At 51.9% G+C, this 18,880-nt stretch overlaps 6 protein-coding genes across 6 annotated transcripts; 3 read left to right on the forward strand and 3 right to left on the reverse strand.

Moving 5' to 3' along the window:
* Positions 1-1,076: 1,076 nt before the first annotated feature.
* On the reverse strand, positions 1,077-2,453 carry AYO20_08520 (phosphoglycerate kinase; the record flags this gene model as incomplete). The annotated part of the gene is made up of 3 exons (XM_022646796.1): positions 1,077-1,129; positions 1,179-2,340; positions 2,388-2,453. 3 exons carry the CDS (start codon positions 2,451-2,453, stop codon positions 1,077-1,079), a joined length of 1,281 nt encoding a protein of 426 aa, XP_022497240.1.
* A 1,317-nt stretch (positions 2,454-3,770) lies between these two features.
* Positions 3,771-4,506, forward strand: AYO20_08521 (hypothetical protein; the record flags this gene model as incomplete). Its single annotated transcript, XM_022646797.1, has 2 exons — positions 3,771-3,848; positions 3,898-4,506. The coding sequence occupies 2 exons, from the start codon at positions 3,771-3,773 to the stop codon at positions 4,504-4,506; spliced, it is 687 nt and encodes a 228-aa protein (XP_022497241.1).
* Positions 4,507-5,649: 1,143 nt separating this feature from the next.
* Positions 5,650-9,299, forward strand: AYO20_08522 (hypothetical protein; the record flags this gene model as incomplete). The annotated part of the gene is made up of 3 exons (XM_022646798.1): positions 5,650-5,809; positions 5,971-7,766; positions 7,926-9,299. 3 exons carry the CDS (start codon positions 5,650-5,652, stop codon positions 9,297-9,299), a joined length of 3,330 nt encoding a protein of 1,109 aa, XP_022497242.1.
* Positions 9,300-9,500: 201 nt separating this feature from the next.
* AYO20_08523 (hypothetical protein) lies at positions 9,501-10,973 on the reverse strand (the record flags this gene model as incomplete). Its single annotated transcript, XM_022646799.1, has 6 exons — positions 9,501-9,689; positions 9,739-9,894; positions 9,945-10,053; positions 10,105-10,499; positions 10,551-10,664; positions 10,794-10,973. The coding sequence occupies 6 exons, from the start codon at positions 10,971-10,973 to the stop codon at positions 9,501-9,503; spliced, it is 1,143 nt and encodes a 380-aa protein (XP_022497243.1).
* Positions 10,974-11,809: 836 nt separating this feature from the next.
* AYO20_08524 (hypothetical protein) lies at positions 11,810-14,178 on the reverse strand (the record flags this gene model as incomplete). Its single annotated transcript, XM_022646800.1, has 2 exons — positions 11,810-13,769; positions 13,823-14,178. The coding sequence occupies 2 exons, from the start codon at positions 14,176-14,178 to the stop codon at positions 11,810-11,812; spliced, it is 2,316 nt and encodes a 771-aa protein (XP_022497244.1).
* Positions 14,179-16,912: 2,734 nt separating this feature from the next.
* On the forward strand, positions 16,913-18,121 carry AYO20_08525 (hypothetical protein; the record flags this gene model as incomplete). The annotated part of the gene is made up of 1 exon (XM_022646801.1): positions 16,913-18,121. One exon carries the CDS (start codon positions 16,913-16,915, stop codon positions 18,119-18,121), a length of 1,209 nt encoding a protein of 402 aa, XP_022497245.1.
* Between the last annotated feature and the right edge of the window lie 759 nt (positions 18,122-18,880).

Raw genomic sequence — 18,880 nt, forward strand, 5'->3', positions numbered from 1 at the left:
CATGTACTTTGTAAACGTGTGGTGTAAATTGAGCCGTTTGCCCTCCAAAGGATCAATGATGACGAACATCAGGCAGCATCTGTGGAGTTATTGTGTTATGCCCGTGCTGCGGCATCGCATGCCATGCTACATTTGTGCCTCTTTTGTGCGTATTGGAGGCTTGTTTTGGTCACTAGCGTCCTGTCTTTCCGAGCCCACAACAGGTGTCCAAACTGGCTAATCACAGGCGTGACTGGCTAACCTGGCATTCGAAGTAGCTTGGAGGCTGAGAGGCCAGTCTCAAACACCATCTTGCCACGGCCCACAAGCACCTCACGCATTCCCTCATTCGTTACAAACCCGAATAACCACCCACGTCGCACCTCATACACGGCCGAACTTGCTGAAGAAAAGAGCTACATCCAGTCTAACAAAGGGGAATCCGTGCCTGCGTTTTGATCCTTTGCTGTTCGCTACCAGACCACGTTACTTATTCCCTCCGCTGCCTGCGTTCACCCACGCACCACAATGTCGTCGTCTGGCTCTAACCCACCAACGACGAAAATGCAACCTACGCAGAAGACCGAAGTTGATCCAGCCCAAGCATCCAAGACAGCCTCGAATCCGCCCCCGGCCATGCTCGAGGAAGACGACGAGTTTGAAGATTTTCCAGTTGAAGGTATGAAAGCGCAGACAAACAAGGCACAATGGAAGGGGATTATGTTGACATCATTTCGAACAGACTGGTCACAAGAAGATGCAGAAGTACCTGGTGGAACTACACATCTATGGGAAGAGAGCTGGGATGACGATGATGAGAATGAAGATTTCAGCAAGCAGTTGAAGTACGTTCCAGACAATGTCCGACAGTTTTCACTGCAACGTCCCCGAGGCTGACCCTTTTCCACACAGAGAGGAGTTGAAGAAAGTCGAATCGAGCAAATAGAGCACGTTATGCGAGAGCAGCGCATTGCATGGCGTTCTGGTATCATGGACTAAAGGCATCAATGGTTAAAGATACGGCATGCTATCTTCTAGCGGTTCGTGGGTGGAGAAAACTATCATACAACAATGGACTGTCGTGTTTTTCTTTGCCCTCAGAGGTTTGGTCTCGCAGTTTCGCTTGCTTCGATACCCATCAATCGTGCGCCTGTCGTTCGTGGAGCATGTAGACTACTTACTCGACAGGGCAACCACACCTGGTAGAGCTTTGCCCTCCAGCAATTCCAAGCTCGCACCACCGCCGGTTGACACGTGGCTCAGTTTGTCTTCCACTCCATACTTCGCGGCGACAGTTGCTGTGTCACCTCCACCAATGATGACAATTTTCCCGGCCTGGGCTGCATTCACGCAAGCATCCAAGGTCTGTTTGGTGCCGTTGGCGAACTTTTCGAACTCAAAAACTCCCGGAGGTCCGTTCCACAGGATCGTCTGGGCCTCATCGATGGCTTCCTTATACAATTCGATGCTCTTTTCGCCACAGTCAAGACCCATCCATCCATCTGGGATGCCTTCAGCGTCTGTCGCGGTGCCGGTGTTTGCATCCTTGTCGAATTTGTCGGCCGTGATGTAGTCGCAGGGCAAGACGATCTTGACGTTGTTCTTTTTGGCCTTTTCCACCAGCTCGGCGCATTGTTCGCTTCCGGCTTGATCGAATAAGCTGTTACCGATCTTGACGCCCTCCAGGGTCTTCTTGAACGTGAAAGCCATACCGCCGCAAATGATCAGGATGTTGACCTTGCCAAGCAAATTGTCGATCAACTGGATCTTGTCTGAGACCTTTGCACCACCGAGAATGGCAAGGAACGGCCGCTTGGGTTTCTCGAGAGCTTGAGCAAAATAGTCGAGTTCTTTCTTCATCAAAAAGCCAGATGCTTTGTTAGGTAGCTCTACTCCGACCATGGAGCTGTGGGCTCGGTGAGCAGTGCCGAAGGCGTCGTTGATATACACATCACCCAACGCTGTCAGACCCTTCCGGAACTTGGCAACATCGTCCTTGTCGGCTTTAACTTTGTTGCCATCCTTGTCTTTAGCACTCCCTTCTTCCTCGATGTGGAAACGCAGGTTCTCGAGCAAAATAACTTGGCCGCCGCTGGCTTTGTTGACAACCTCCTCAACCTCAGGACCAACGCAGTCGTCGGTGAATATGACGCTCTTGCCCAAAAGCTTCTCGAGCTCGGGGACGACAGGTTTCAGACTATATTTGGGATTCTTCTTGCCGTCCGGACGACCGAGGTGGGACATGAGGATGACGGCTTTGGCTCCATGTTCAATGGCGTATTTGATGGTAGGTAGAGCACCGACTATTCTCTGATTGTTGGTGACCTTTCTATCGGCATCAAGCGGGACATTGAAGTCGACCTAAACACAATCAGTGCAAACACGACGCTCATGGGAACCAAACATACTCGGATCAAAACGCGCTTGTCCTTGAGGTCGATGTCAGTGATGGCGAGCTTGTTGGAGAGAGACATTTTGGACTTGGGCCGGGATAACAATGCAACAGAAGGAAGCGTGGCTCAATGTGAGAATAGAAGAGAGATAGAGAGCGAGAAGAAAATCTTTATTGAGCTACGGAGCTCTGAACAGAAAACTGAAGCACTTGGTGAACTTATTGGGAATTGTCGGAGGGGTCAACTCGGGTTGGGCTCAATACAACGGAACTGGTGGGGTGATGGAAAAAAACACGGGCGCTTTGGGGTATCAGCAACCGACGTCACAGGCTGCTCACAGGCTGCTCAATCCTCAGCCAGGGGTGGTGTTAGCAAGCAGCATCTCAGCCATTTATCGCTCGCTTGTCTAAGGCCCTGCATGTGGTTTGCAGCATTTGCTATTTTCGCCGAGAAGTGGCACCATGTGAATGATTTGAATCACTATCTGTTCAGAGATCAAATTAATTCTGGCTGGTAGGTTAACGTTTGAGATCAGTCATGGCGGGAGGACTTGTGCTGTTGTCTTTGTCACTACCCGCCAGCTTGATATATACGCAGAGTAGGTACTCTTGTACAAGTAGATGGGAAACACATCTGCGACTGCAATGAAACCACTTTCGACCACTGCCTTTTATCCAATCCCAGGTGTGAATCAGATCGGCTTGATGGAATTTGGGTTCAGCGCTGAAGGGTGGGTGAGATGGTCATGCGGACCTCCGACACTCCGTCGAACAGGCTCTCGGCGGGTCGAGGCTCTCAGGCTTTCTAGGCATCGCCTGCCATGCCTGCCACCATCTCCTGGGGAGCCTCTCCTGCAGCTCTGGCCCGAGACCTCACTAGCCCCTTGCTGCGCACCTCTCAACCACCAACCTCATCTTTTCCTTCCCTTGCGCACACAGACACGATACATCCACGACCTTTGATGGACAATAGCCAGAACCCTGATTTCCAGTAGTACAAGACAGCGTCTCCTCAAAGTTGGCTGCGCTCTTCCGACACCATCGCATCGAATTCAACGCCTGGTACTTGGTCCACTGCAGCCTGCGCCCCAGTTTAAAGACGCTGTCGTCACAGACGTCCCTCACTTCCCTTCGTTGACCTCATCTTTCCACAATATCCAAGACTCCCCTTCTGTTCGGTCTCTCACCTTCTCTTTAACTTCCCTCTCTTCACCATGCTGGACACCTCGAGACGAAAGTCGTTGGCGTGGTTGAACAGTACTTATATATATGGCCGAATCGTACGTCAACCTCTTTTTGATTCTGTACTTGACAGTTCTGTTTCCCTCTTGGTCAAGCTGACTTGTTATCTTCTAAACAGCCATTATTAAACACCATTCTTTTCCTCGTCGAGTTAGCAATGGCCGCCCGACTCGTCGCCAAATTCAACTCCTACTATGCTCAGAAGCCTGTCCTAACCACAATGATCACGAATGCGGTATGTGGATGAACCGGCAACAGTTGGATGGTGGCTGAAGGTCAAACAGATTCTTGGAGGCATTGCAGACACGGTGGCTCAATCAATAACCGCAGTTCGAGCAAGGCAAGCCATGTTGCCGACCACGACCGATTCGAGATACCTCATCTCCTCCGGCGTCGAACTCGAAGATTTGAACGAAAAGCCTGCAAGGCTCTCGCCTGGCCTTCCCCCTCGAAGCAGTGGGCCTCAATCTTTCGATTTCGAACGCCTGACTCGATTCATGTCATACGGGTTCTTGATGGCCCCAATCCAATTTCTTTGGTTTGGTCGACTCACCAAGTGGTTTCCTATCACCCCCAAAAGTGGTACCGTTCCGGCACTGAAGAGAGTTGCTATGGACCAGTTGATATTTGCACCGTTCGGTCTTTGCTGCTTCTTCACTTTCATGACGGTGGCAGAAGGAGGTGGAAGGAAAGAGGTTATGACCAAGTTCAAGGACATCTATCTACCCACGCTGAGGGCGAACTATATCCTCTGGCCTGCCGTACAGATCCTCAACTTCCGCGTCATGCCCCTGCAATTCCAGATCCCCTTTGTGAGCACTGTGGGAATTGCCTGGACCGCCTACCTCAGTTTGACGAATTCAAGTGAGGACGAAGCACAAGCTCTCCAATGAAACTATCATGCCGTACACCTTCTGTCAGCAATGAGATACCCAATGATCAGCATCAGTGGCGTTTTGAGGTGGTATGGTGATTCATAAATTGTACATGGTTCGAGCGCACGCCCACGGAATACCAACATATCCTCGTCGGCGCTTCTCGGTCTCCGTTTTGTCGGTGAGAAGGTGTCCTCTTTTTCGCTTGGGTCAGCGAACTTGCAGTGTCCCGCGTGTTTCTCGGTCACGATCGCGAGACTACATACTCAACGACTACTAGCTTCAGGGTGCAAGAAATCGATTATGCGACCTTGTCAGCTGCCTGTACTCTTGTGGCACGTTTGTCTTCGTGGCGTCCATCGTCGACATCGATATCGGCGCCAGAGGACGCCTTGACATCTTATCAAACAATGGCACTACGTTCTATCTTCCCTTCCACATGTGAGCTTCATGACTGATGAAGATCAGTCGCCCACAGTTTTTGGCTGCTTTCGTTGGTATTTTATCTCGTGATAAGATCTGCGTCCTTGGGGGTTAGCTCGGACCGCAGCACCCCTGCTACTGCCCGCCGTTGTTGCTGCATCGATCCAATTCAGAAGACAACCACCCTCGTCGCGGATAACTCTAGCTTCTGTGGCCTCAAGTATGTATCCTTCTATTTTCAACCTGGCACGTGTATCAGATCACCTTACACAGTAAGTCATCGTTCTTTTCCTCCTTCCATCTCCTTCCATCAGCAAAGAGCTGTACTGCGTTTCCGACCAAACCACCTGTCCCTAATTTTCATTGCCAGCCTCGCTACCCGTGCTCTTGTTTGCAACACTTCACATCGGTCCCAAGACAGTTTTCGCTGCTGCTGGGCGCACGGGAGAGTGTGAGACACTAAACCGAATGAACCTTTCAGAGAAGTTCAGAATCGGGTGGTGGAGATATGTGGTTGGGCAAGGGTGAGGGCCGAGGCTGCCAGTCCTGTGTGAGGACCTGCCTCACTGCCATCCCGTTTGGGACTGACTTGGCCTCGCCGCCAAACCTCCTCTCTCTTCGCCCACAGCTGTCCCGTTCCCAAGGTCCTGACCTCCTATGCCTTGTCCGGCCTGTGTTACACGCTAATCGATCGGATGCGCGTTGACAGAGTGGTGTGTCCTCTGGTAGCCTCTGGTCATGAGGCAGCTCGACCAGCTGTTTCGAAAGTTAACCGCTCACGCTGCCAAATGCCAAAACTACGCTCATCCGCAGGTTGACACTCGTGCTAAACAAATTGAGCCAAAGCTTATCGCAGCTCCCACAGAGTGCGCCCTTACAAGCATCACTGTCTCTGTTGGTAAGCCTCTTGAGCACCAAAGTTTCTCACACCTTTCCCTGGGTCGTTGTTGTCCCTCGGAGGACATCTGGTTAGCGCAAGCCTGGGTTGATGCCACAAATTCGATTTGTTGAAGAGGACGTTCTCCTTGGTGCTTCAACCAAACTCTACATCATGCACAGGAATCTCCTTCAGTATAAAAGGCTGCAGCATCCCTGCACCAGAGAGACATTGCGACCTCTCCTGGCAATTCTTCATATCTGGACTTGGACGCCGCATCATCCTTGGTCAACTTGACGAGGTTCTTCCTGCTGAGGTTGCTGCCATGAAATTGCCTTGGATTGTCTACAATGTTCTGCTGGTCGCTGTCTGCACAACATACCCCTCCTGCTTTGCACAAGGGGCCACTGTTATCACCTCATTACTGACGATAGAAACCATAATCACCAATCGGTACACATCATTGCTAGCCGCAACTGTCACTCAACCGCCAATCACAGTGACTCAGATCATATCAGCTCCGGTAGGGCCTGCGTCTACAGCGGCCTCTCTTCCTCCCCCCACCCTTCAGGTAGCTCCGGTACAACTTGCGCCTACTCCAGCCGCCAATCCTCCACCCATCGTTCAGCCAGGTTTACTAGTGCCTGCGCCTCCTGCGGCCGCTTATCCTGTGCCCGTCGTTCCGCCAGTTCAGCCGGTTCAGCCCGGCGGGAAGGTGTCGCATGGTGGTCTCAGCGTACCAAACCCATTTGATGCGGTAGGCAATATTGTTGGCGGTGCGGCGAACGCTGCTGGAGGTATTGTCGGCGGCGCAGCTAATGCTGCTGGCGGTATCGTGAAAGGTGGAGCTGGGCTTGCTGGTCAAGCTGTCGATGCTGCTGGCAATGTTGCTGGAGGTGTGGTTGGGGGAACCCATCCGCCACCGTTACCAGTGCCCCTGCCAGGGGCACCAGGGATTCCAGGAGCCCCCAGCGTTCCAGGAGTCGTGGGAGTAGGAGCCCTACCAGGGATTCCGGCAGCTCCAGGGATACCAGGCCTGCCGGCGGTTCCAGCTGTCCCTCCTGGGGAACCCGTACCGGTACCAGGCCCTGCACCTGTCCCTGTCCCTGTACCTGCCCCAGGGTCAGTGCCAGATTCCCAGGGAACTTTACCACTGACACTTCCTCTTCCTGCTCCTCCGACTCTTGGTCCTGGGGCAACAATACCGTCTGGGCTATTGACGATTCCTAGTGATACATCTGTCCCTAGCCTTACAGTTGGACCTTATGCGTCGCCTGCAGTGAGCATGTCTATCACCAAGACGTCAACGAATACTCCTTTGATATCATCGGAACCAGAGTCGGCCCCTACAGCTTCGAGGGCTGTAGTCCAAAGTTCAACTTCCTTCATGATCACTTCCAGACCAGCCCACACTACATCAGTGTCAGCAGTGATCTCTTACCTCACCGAAACTCTCACACAGCCAGGGACTCTCAATGTTGAGGTACATGGAACAGTGACGCATATTTTTCGAGGGAGTTCGTTCTTGTCACAGACTTCCGCACAATCGTCTTCGTCGTCATCATCGCATACCACGTTGTCAACTTCCACCCAGGCATCCTCAACATCCAGGGGATCTGTCTTGATCGGTCCTTCGGGTCCTCCTCGCAAATTGACCCGCACATTCGATCCCTCCCTTCCCGCACCGACGCATAGCTGTCCACGAGATGCCATCGCAGCTCTAGCACACTACCGTGACTATTGCAATAATGCCGGGGCTGACAGGACAATTCAGAAGACATACTGTGTTGGTGAGCCTAAGGTGGCATCTTGTTGCGGAGCGTGGACGCAAGGGCCTGCACAGTATAAAGGCTATGAAACTATTCGTCAACGTAAGATGGGTGAATCCCCCGACCCGAGAGCTCCTCTGGAGCAACGGCCGTTTGAATGGAATCTGCACGAAACAAGAGATGTCAGGGGTAACGTTATCAAGCGTGAGGTATGTCGTTGATTGTTCCCCATGCTATTTCCTTGCAATTTTCCTCTCCATTGGGAATATCATTCCTAGGCGAATGGTAGACTTTCTGAGACACCCTGGCCTTTGGACAATTCTATACGAGCCCCCCTTGACCAAATGGCATGCTGACAATGGTTGAAGGTGATCAAACAACTGCCGCAGGAGTTCAACCTAGATGTCAAGTCATGTCGCGTCTGGAGAACTACGGAAGACCAATTCACCTTTTACATGCAGAATTTCTTCAATTACGGTGTTTACGATGTCGACGAAACCGGGCGAGCGATTGGTACCACATATTTCTGGGAGTGGGAGCCAGAAGGTCGTTGGCCTCCTGATCCGAAGCGGCGCAGAGAAGGAACTATGGGCTCAAAGCCTAAGACAGGGAAACCGAAGTCGGGCAATGGAGGCAACACAGAGCCAGACAGTCAGCCAACCCTAGAAGATTTGATCGCTGACTATGATAAACGCAGAGAGTGGTTTAAAGAACGGCTTGGGGAGAGTGAACTACATCTTCACGGCGCAAAGGACAAGGTGGGAGAAGGATGCGCTGTACATCTCTCACCAGCCAATTTCGCATCCAAGATCGAGAAGTTTGGCATGCGCACCAACGCGTTGAATGACCATTTGCCGTCTAGGCCCTCGAAGGAGGTATGGCAGCAAAAGAGAGATCGGGATTTGGCTCGTCTCGTTTGGAAAGATTTCTTCGCACCCCTCAACGTTTGTGCTGGGACATTGGACAGCCGTCTTCCTTCTAGACCGGAGCGCTCCGAATACAACAGCGAACAGAAACGGATGGTCGCTGAAAAGAATTGGATAAATCTCTTTACTGACGAGCCACCCGAGAAATACAGAGGAACAGTTCCGAAGCCCGATCGCCCTAAATGCCCAAAGCCCGCCATGAAGAAGCTGGCTAAACTTGGAAAGGATCTAAAAGACGTGGAGAACGTGCCCAAGGAAGATGCCAAGTGGGCACTGATGGATACGTACGCTGCCGAGCTTCTGGAGCAAAAGATGTGTCGAGACCAAATACTCATGGTCCTCGCCAAACCCAGAAGGAAGGCATACTCAAGCCTCCGAGAGTGGTGGTCCGACCGGCGCAAATGGAAAAAGTACATGGCAAGGCTTGAGAAAGGAGAGGACGTTCCGCTCCCGGACCTAGAAATAGACAACCGCAGCAACGGCCAATCTCCACAGGATCAGACGACGAATGACCAGCCTAGAAGAGGTAAACTTCGCGGAAAGGATTTTCCGCGCACGAAACTCGATCCCATTCCTGAAGCTGATGAGTCGGAGCAAGGGGAGGGGCGTGCCAATGGAGACAGTCCCGCAGAAGATGAAGGAAGAGTGCCACAGAATAATGACATTCAAAATAACCGTCATCTCGGGACCATTTTCGAGGAGGACGAGGAAGACGTTGAGCGCAAGCGGCCCTCCCAAGACAACGCTGGTGGACGCAGGCCAAGAGGCAGAAATAGACAGGGCGCGGATAACATCAAGAGGTCCTTCAGGGCCTGAAAAGAATAGTGAGTCGTGGTAGAAGAGGCGGTCCTCGCTGCTCCAATTACTATTGAATTTACACAAGTACAACCTTCCATCTTGTCGAACCCTGACGAGGCTCTAGACCAAGCAACCAGTTTTCTATGGGGTTTGGTGCTATTGTTCATTGCAAACCCAAGGGCTTTGACGTAGAAAACAATGGCCCTTGACGAGCTGCAGTCACTTTTCTTTCTCTTGCTCCTCCAGCCACGAGCCAAACTTGTCCAATCTGCCGCCCTCTCCTCCTTCTTCCTCATCGTCTTCGTCGTCAAAGCTGACCTTCTTGTCGCCTGATTTCTTGAACTTCTCTCGACCTGTTGCAATGAACGCCTCTAGTTGTCTCTCATCGAACCATCTTCCATTCATTCGCTGTCCTCCTGTTAGCATCGGCCTCCAAACCAGTGTCGGAATGACATACTTGGACGCAGGCAGCTGCAGCCTGGGCATCCGAGAAACGGACACTTGCAACGCCTTCAGCTTCCTTATCGAAGAGGACAACGTTTGTGACTTGACCCAGCTTCGAACATTCCTCGCGGATGTCTTCTTTGATTTCAAGCATCGCCGCGGGATCCTCCTGCACTTCGGTCAGCTCTGCATCACCTACGTTAGCGCAAAACGCCCTACCTCTAACTCTTGGAGTGTGAACATATGCTTCAGTATTACCAGCTTGTCCCACTTGGAACTTGTATCCTGTAGCGTTTGCGGGTCGTCGTCATCCCAATCCATGAGTTTACTGCCTCTAGATCAGCCTCGGGGTCTAATTAAATGATTGGGGCAAGCATACGCCTTCATCTTCTCTGTTTTTTGGATGACCTTCTTTTGTTCTCTCTTACTTGTTTTTGGGGGGACATCCTGTTGACTCTTATATGAGAAATCTGCTGCTTGGACTCTCATCCTGCCCATTGGACCTTGCGTTCCCAATCGGAAATCTGTGTCGTCAAGCATTTGAACCGCAAGATTGACTGATTCGGGTCTGAAGTAGACCACGAGTGCGTCACCCTTGAATTGGCCCTTGTCATCCTCGTACATCTTGATTCGTGGTTTTCCAGAGTCAATCTCTTCTGCAATGACACCACATTTGGAAAAGACATGTTGGATCTCTTCTTGGTCGGCATCGAGAGGTATCGAAGTCACGTAGACGGCAGTATTGACTCGAGGCTTTTTGGACTTGTTGCCGGACTGATAACACCTGGATTAGCATCTGTTTGTGAGGTCCCTAAGGATGCGTACCTCATCGCCGTTTGGCTGTTTCCGTTTCTTCTTCTGTGAGGTGGTTGTCGCATCCTCATCGACACCTGCAACCTTGTAGATTTCGCCTTGTTGGTCCAACAGTGACTGGTCCAGCTATAACGAAAAGACAACAACATGGAGCAGGTTAGAATCTGTTCCTGACACCGTAGTGCAAGAATGTTGTGGAAATCATGGAGGGCGCGGTATATATTCTCGGAGGTCTCATGTTGCGAATTTGCCTACCACTGGTATCCATCTTTTCAGAGCAGTGTCCCATTCGAACTCGTTGCCCTCGTCGGTTTCGAGGATGAACTTGTTGTCGAGTTTCGACCAAGAGATCCGGGGGTCACTATCGAACGCGGATGGGTCGAGAGGGAGACCGGTATATATGCCCTCTGTCGAGCGATGATCTTCTTCGGCCATGTCGGCGCGGATTGCGTGCAGTATTTTCTGAATCTGAGCATCACGTCGGCCACGACCAGGGAATGATGTATGCGGTCAAACTTTGGGACAAAAGTGGCAAACAAGCCAAGGCTGTCCAAGTACAGACTTCAGCCTTGTAAAGAGAGAGTTTGCACTGACAGCCTTGCCTCCCTCGAACCAACACCCCTTGAGGCTGTACTTGGTCGATCAGCCACAGCAAATACGAAGAGATACCCTATAAAGAAGTATATACCATGACGTGAGAATTCAAGGCAACTTATGCCCTCAATTCTTGCTTACAGATCGAAAACACACAATGGATGTCGGAGACACAAACATATCAGACGAAGCATATTGGTCTGGACAAAGTTACAGGCTCAAATAACCAAAAAGGTTGGATTTGATTTGGGTATCCAACAGAGCAGCACACTTCAGGAAGACAATACGGTGACCCAGAATGGCTTTCCCCCCAAGGTCGACACTTGATAGGACGAGGTTTGAAAGCACATATTCTGTGGTTTGAGAGGCAACGCTCAATGCAGGCTGATAAAAACCTGTTTGTGAATGGATATTATTCTCCCACTATTAATGAGACTCGAAGTCTCGATCGCTCTATGTGCTTGTTAAATCTGAGCTTCGAGACCGTCGGCCTGGAAAATCATAATGGTTGTTTTGTTGTCAAATCGTTTGCTGCAATCCCTCCCGTACCTATGTCATCCCGTCATAAAAAAAAAGGGAAAGAAAACATGTCCATGAAAAGCCCGTGATACTCAACGAGCATACTCTTTCTGAACGGGGAAGCGCTTCGCAACTCTCCTGTCGACGCCGACGCAGGGCTATATCGTGCGAATTCCTTCCTCGCCGATGTCGACATCGCCACCAGAGACGCTTCGTGAGGCTCTTGGTCTGTTTGCGAGCGCGGAGTGATCCTCAACGTCCGGAGACGGCAGCGAAGAAGCACTGCTGACATCAGAGGCCTTGCGATCATGCGTCGGCCTCGACTCCCGCCGATCAATAGGGGAAATTGCCCTGTCGAAGCCTGAGATGTGCTCATTCCCCAGTGCCATTTCGCCCTCGGGAATGGGCGCAAAACCAGCGCTTGCGACGCCTACTGAGGTGGTGTTTGGTGATGCAGGAGAGTTGGAATCGCCGGATTGTGAGACCGAAGAGGAGCCCGTAGGCCTGTTCTGGCCACCGCTGACGAAACTAGGCGGGTACATGGTCATATTGCGAATATCATAATTGATGTCATCAGGACGCGTGATTCGAGAAGACCCATGAACCTCGTGCACCTCAGTGTTTGGGCCTTCGACCGGGCCCTCGTATTCACCTCTTGGTGACCGCACAGGCGTGGATGACGACCAGCGGTCCGGGTTACTTCCCGGGTCTTTGCTGAGAAAATACTCCGCCGGAAGTTCATGAGGAGCTGTTTGGATCATGGGTGTTGGAGAATGGGGACGTTCAACCTCAGTGACCGATGACTCAGTTCCAATGTCTTTGCCAGGCACAGCTGAAGACGTCGAACGTATCCAAGACAAGATACCGCTCTTCCTATTATGCGCATAAGAATCCTCTTGCTTTCGTTGGTCCCTTCTTGCCCTTCGGCAGCAGAAGAAGATGAGACCAGCAAAGAAAGCAACGCCAACCACAACGGGGACCGTGACAGCAACTGGGACAACCCAGTCCCTGTCCTTGTGTGATGACGGACTCTCGGTGGGCGTGGCAGTAGGGGTATTCGTTGAAGTGCTAGTGGTTGCATTGTAGGGTGCCCACGTTCTGATCAGGTCCTTGTTATATGCCTTGTCGAACCAGCCGGCAACTAGAGAAGGCATCCCGCTGGCAGTCGGCGTTGCAGAGATGACACTGGCCACAGTCGCAGCGGGTTTGTAATCATCATGAACTTCGGGATCGTATTTACCTGTCCAGGTCAGGTCGTTCAGATTGAAGACGTCGACACTGTTGTTGCTGTCCAGCCCGGCGCCAAAGTCTCCGGTTCCGCCAATAACCATCATTTGGTCGGGGTATGGAGATACGCAGACATGACCTTGTCTTTTGTGTGTTCCAGCTCCATCAGGGTTTGCCCTGATCCATGTAAAGGAAGGCACGCTCAAAATCCACACTTCGCCGGATGCCGGGCCCCCATTGCTGTCCCACCCTCCATAGACGAAGATTTCATGGTGAGAATAGTCGGCGCTGGAAGCGACAACGGTGCAGAATTGCGCCAGTGGGCCATCGGGGATTTCAGATCCTGGGTTAACTGGTTGAACACTCCAAGTACTGGATCCGATATCGTAAACGGGAAATTCAGTCAAAAAGCTCTGAGCTACTGAGATGTCTGTTGTGTTGTCTGTCTTGAGGTACCCATTCAAATCCGCAGGATAGACGACACCTCCGATCGCAATCAGCAGTCCTTGGGTCGAAGCAGGAATCCAGACAAGAGCACCCTCAGAGCGCAGTGTGATGTTACTAAGTGTTAAGTCCTCTCGCGACCAGTCCGCATGTCCTTGAAGCTTGGTGTCGACCTTGATGAGCCATGGAGAATAGTCCTTTGGTGGGAGGAAATAAGAGAAGGCTGTGCCATCTGCATTGTACTTCCCACTGAAGTAGAAGCTGAGGTTCTCACTTGGAGCATTGGCTCCCGCGCCGTTGGTTATGTCTTTAATAAAACTCCCACTCTCAGGCGAATACGCGATATTTGGAACGCCTGCCACGACATTCGAATCCGGCGGGATGTCGTACAGAGGAACGCTCACTGTCCGGTCTGTGACGGTGTCTCCGGAAACGTAGTACATGCCCCTTGAGAAAGTGTCAACTTCACAACGCCATACGACAGGGTGCGGGAAATTTACCCATAAGCGTAAAACTCATCGTAGTCGGCGAACATATATCCATCGAGGTAGTAGTTGCTGAGCGGCCCCTCGTTGATAGATTGGAATATCGCAGGGTTGGCCTTGGTGGTATCAAACGGCTCATGCAGGCTGAGCTTGTACAAAAAGCCCTGAGAGGAGGTAGAAGACTCTAATGAATCCCAAACACCGTTGGTATACACCCCGGTTTGCATATAACCACCTTCAAGATACACATTGTCTCTGATCAAGGCAACTCTCGGCCTGTCCCAGAGACCTATGTTGCTGGAGTTATGATCACATAGAACAACGCCAGCGAGGGTGAGTACCCACGCGCCGTAATGCAGTATGGACAACATGGCTGCTGGATGGATTCGAAACCTCAGATGTACCGAGTAGAGTTCAAAATTGGACCATGAGGCTCAGGTCTTCCCCAGGCTATAGATACGGCCTTCCATCAGTTGCAAAAGAAGTTGAACGTGCAAGTCGGGAGTTTCCCACTACTACAGGACATGACCAGCTCAGATGATCGTGGTCCCTGCGGCAATGGCACGTCGGCTAGCAGAGTCTAGTTTGTGGCGAAGGTATCGGAGAGCCAGCGGATTCAGGCATTGGAATATCTTTTCGAAAAACCATCCACAACCATCTTGGAATAGTGATGATCCAGACCGTGGAAGGCAAGGGGCCCGTCGCTCGTGCAGAAGAGGTGGGTGGTCTAAGGTTGAGGAAGCCTTACAAGCGACGTCTCCACACCCAGGAGACAGAGGAAAGACACAAAAAGACGGGAGGTCGGGCGCAAGAATGAGCCTACCAGATTTGGCGTCGCGCGCAGAATGTTGCAAGGGTATCTTTGAACAAGCAAGGATGCTCACTGCATGCACTGAGCCCGAGGCCGCGAGAGGGCGGGCAGGAAAGGAAGGCTGGGGCAAGCTAAGCCCTTCGACTGGGTCGCATCGATTGGAGTTGGTCGGCTTGCTTGCACCAGAAAAGGATGGCTTTTGCAGAGACGAGTAGCAATACAGCCCCCACAGCTTGGTTTGGTGAAAAGAGCTCCTCGGACAATAATAATCAATGACAAAGCAGAGACCAGAACCATTGGAAAGATGCGGTAGAATGGTGCTCGAACTACAGGATAGGGCTCAGCCTCATCGCCATGTAAAAGATCGTGCATCGCCTTGAGTAGTAAGAGCCCATTCCTTCAATCTTCCTCCGTTTCCCACCTCTTGTGCGCTACTGGGAGAGCCATTCCCCCCCTTTTCCATTTTCCTCCTCTTGTGGGAGACCAGTACGCGAGAGAGTCAATCCTTTGCTGACAAGGAAGGGCGAGGGTGACAGGCACGGAAGGGTAAGGTGATGGGTTGCCTCTTCGGTTCGTAGGACGCATCCACACTGACATGGGGTTCAAGGATGGTTTGGTTGTGAGGTTGAAGTGCGCTGTTCACTGCCAAGGTTGGCTGTGTGGCTGCGAATAGCGTTTGGCGCCCCCGCACGGGACGGCACAGGGCGGCGACGACTACGCTGCCAGGTGAAGCAGTTATTCGCTGTCAAGTTTCACGTGCCGTTGACTTTGCCGATCTTGGGGTCTAGGCAACCGCTGGGCCCGGAGCTGAGAACGCATCTCAGTGCAAGTAGTTTAGGCCGGGGGGCCTCGTATTGTATGGAGCCACCTCACCACCTTTCCGGTGCCTGGTGCTGCGCTGTTGGCTACCCATGCTATTACCTCACCATCGCTAGCCTCCACTTACTCGGACTGCTGCGCTGCGGTGACTCTACCAGCAAAAACTCTTTTCTCCCTACTCCATCATCAGGCTCCATCATCAGGCTGACGACTAGAACCTGTCAGCATCCTTTCGGCGCTGCCTGAGAAGCCTACTCGTACGAAGCACGGGAGTCCTCCGCATCCATCTCAGCTTATTGCCGCTGGTACTATGAATGAAGAGCGCGATGCACAGACGGTGATTTTTCGAACAACTCGCAGTTGGGAGGGGAAATCCAACCCTGTGCATGCGCCCTGCTGCCACGACTCGGACCTTTTGCCTCCCCGCCTTTCGCTGCAGTCGCTTCGAGAGCCGGGCCAGAGCCCTCCGACTGAACAGCACAGAGGCTTGCATTTGTGCATGGGCTCGGGGGATTGACTACTCTAAGCGACCCTTCGAAAGCAAACAATGTTTTTGAGAGAGAAAAAAAAATCCCGTCTCACACCACACCAGCGTCCACTGGCTTGTGTTTTCTCTCCGCAGCCATGCTCTACTGGGCATTCTCAGCCTCATCCCAACCACCTTCTCAACGCCCCAGGTGGATCCATTCCGCGAGCCAGACTCTAAATAGTTATGGTGTCTTTCTTCGGCATTTGTCCGTCTTTCAAAGTCTGAGTTTAGGGCTTAGATTAATTGGTAGCTATGTCCGTTGTGATCAGGGATAATTCTTGTGTAACACAGTTCACAGTCGTGTCCGCTTCTTCCACCTCCAGCCGAACGCTGCGAGCAGCTACTCGCAATACGCCCCCAAATACTATCTGCGTTCTTCAGATCCCAGTGACCAAGATGAAGGACCCAGGATACTTACTTAAATCATTGAGCTCAATCGCTTTTGCTGGACCTCTTATGAATTGCGGACTTCGGGCCGCCGAGTGAAAACTGCAGCCTCCTCAAAGCATCATACATATTTATCGATTGGCGGCCTTTTGGGGTCCAAGCTCCTCGTCATTTGCTATGCCAAAGCAGGTTTGATCCCGTCCCACAGTCGGTGGCTGCCTCAAGACAATAGTCGCAGCAGGGGGTGGTGAAAATAGTTCACTACTCGTAGGCCTCGTACACGTGCACTTGAACGGCCCAACGCTGGCCCGCTCTACTTTGCCCGACATGCAAGCCATTGATCTGTCGGTACTAGGTAGCATCGCTTCCGTGGGGACACCGCCCATTGTGGTAGTTATGACGCGGGACTGAACAGGAACAGGACAGGACCTGCAATCCTCATATATCAGACAAGGTATGGATTGACTCCCAGGATTTCCTCGCGTTCTTCTTCCTTCAGAGATCTCCTCTGCCTCGCTGTCGCTATTCCGTCATTCGTTGTACATTCGCTCATCTCAACATGGACATGATGAGGCTGAAGCTTGTCGGTCTTGCCGCCTCCCTTCTTGTCACCCTGGCCCAGGCCGGGAATGGCGGAGATGACGGCTGGGGCTCAAGCTCCTGTGCTACTGTCTACTCTACCGTGTGGTCGGTATCAACAGAATATGTGCCAACCACGACAGAGAAGATAGTTTACTCCACAGAGACCGACTACGTGACAGTCACTACAACCGACACGGTCTATATCACCGACACAACTACTCAGATATCAGTCCAGCCGACCACGATCGTCAGTCCAACCACCATTGTCAGCGCTACAACAATCGTTGAAACCACCACCGTCGTTAGCCCGACCACTGTGGTCGTACCAACAACCATCGTTAGCCCAACAACAATAGTTAGCGTGAGCACCGTTGTGAGCGTCCAACCAAGCACTATCACAGATATTGTCCCTACCACCGTCGTCAGTGTGAGTGCCACGACAGAGACTGTCTCGACATACCCAGGCCTTGTCACGTGTACCTCAAGGGTCGTCAACCCCACTTATACTCCCAAAGCTGCACTACCCACCAATTACCTGTGGGGATGTGCTCCTGGCACCATCTGTACTCCTCCACAGATTGGCTGCAACTGGGAGCAAAATCCCCCGGCTGATACCTATGTTTGCGCTCCGGAAGAATGCAAACCCGTTCCTCAATTGTTCTTGCCAGCGAACCTCAGCTCATTGTGGCCAAATCCTACCGACACCACGTGTGCTTGGGAAGAACCAGCTCAGGGCTACTTCCACCTCAACCCACAGCACTTTGGACTCAGCTTCGCCATCTTCGATGTCTTGGGCCAGCCACTGTGCCCGGCCCCGGCCACAACAACCACTTGGGCTGACTGGTCCAGCGCAGCCCCGACTACTCCTCCACCCAAGCCCACATCTACATGGGCCCCTAAGATGCCTCGACGTGGACTGATGGCCAACCCGATCGCCGAGATTGTAAGCCGACAGAACTTCCTAACAGCCCCGGCACAGTGCTACCGCATTTACGATGCTGCAAGTCAGGCTGGCCAAGCAGTAGGATTGGTTTTCGACCTGCTCTGTCCATCTAGCACCACTTTCCAACAGGCTCTCACTCAGTGTCGTGCATGTTCTGAACAATATGCCAGCAGTGCGACAGGCACAGATACCTTCCCGGAGCTCCAAAACTACTTCCAATATTGCCAGACCCATACTTCGTGAGGAACGGGACCCCGTCTCAACGGCGCTTGAGGTTGAAACTTCGGCGACTGGACCCCGAGATGCCGTCGGTGCTACCCGAAATGCCACTGAATCTCACATCGCAGACCTACATTGGCTCAGAATGTCGGGGATGAATTCCTCTGTACGTGCCTGAAAAAGAGGCTTGGAAGCATGGCAGAGCTGTTATACAGCATCAAGGACTGGGAAGCATCTCTTTATTGTATATACCCCTCATCTGCACGATATGCACCATCTCCTACCAAATCTAGGGCAAGCTCTGCGGATCTTGACACAAAAGCAGTCAGAAGAGGGGGATGTGGAAACCAGCGAGATCAATGACTTGATTGGTATGAAAATGGAACGATGTCACTCCTTTACGATGGAATAGGCGTACACTCAGATAATCTTAATGCGAATGGCAAAAGTCATGTAGAGCAGCCTTCTCTTCTCAGTCCGGTACCCATTTTCAAGCACGTTTGTAACCTCGAGCGTCCTAAATACACTGGTATCACGCCCGCTGATTTAGAGGAGTCTTGACAAGTCACCGAAGACTTCCAAGCCGTATATCAATCCCAGTACCTCGTACATAAACCTAACGCGCCCCCACTTCTACGCGGTTCTAACATGGCTATTTCTCCCGTCCCAAGTGCCAGCTGCCAGTTACTCTTACAAAAATTCAAATACTCCCTTCACGGGTCTGACAACGCCAGAAGTAAAACATCCGACCCACTCCAAAATGGCAAAAACTTATCCCAGAGC

The sequence above is a fragment of the Fonsecaea nubica genome (assembly GCF_001646965.1).
Source record: "Fonsecaea nubica strain CBS 269.64 chromosome Unknown Scaff68, whole genome shotgun sequence".
Lineage (NCBI taxonomy): Eukaryota > Fungi > Ascomycota > Eurotiomycetes > Chaetothyriales > Herpotrichiellaceae > Fonsecaea > Fonsecaea nubica.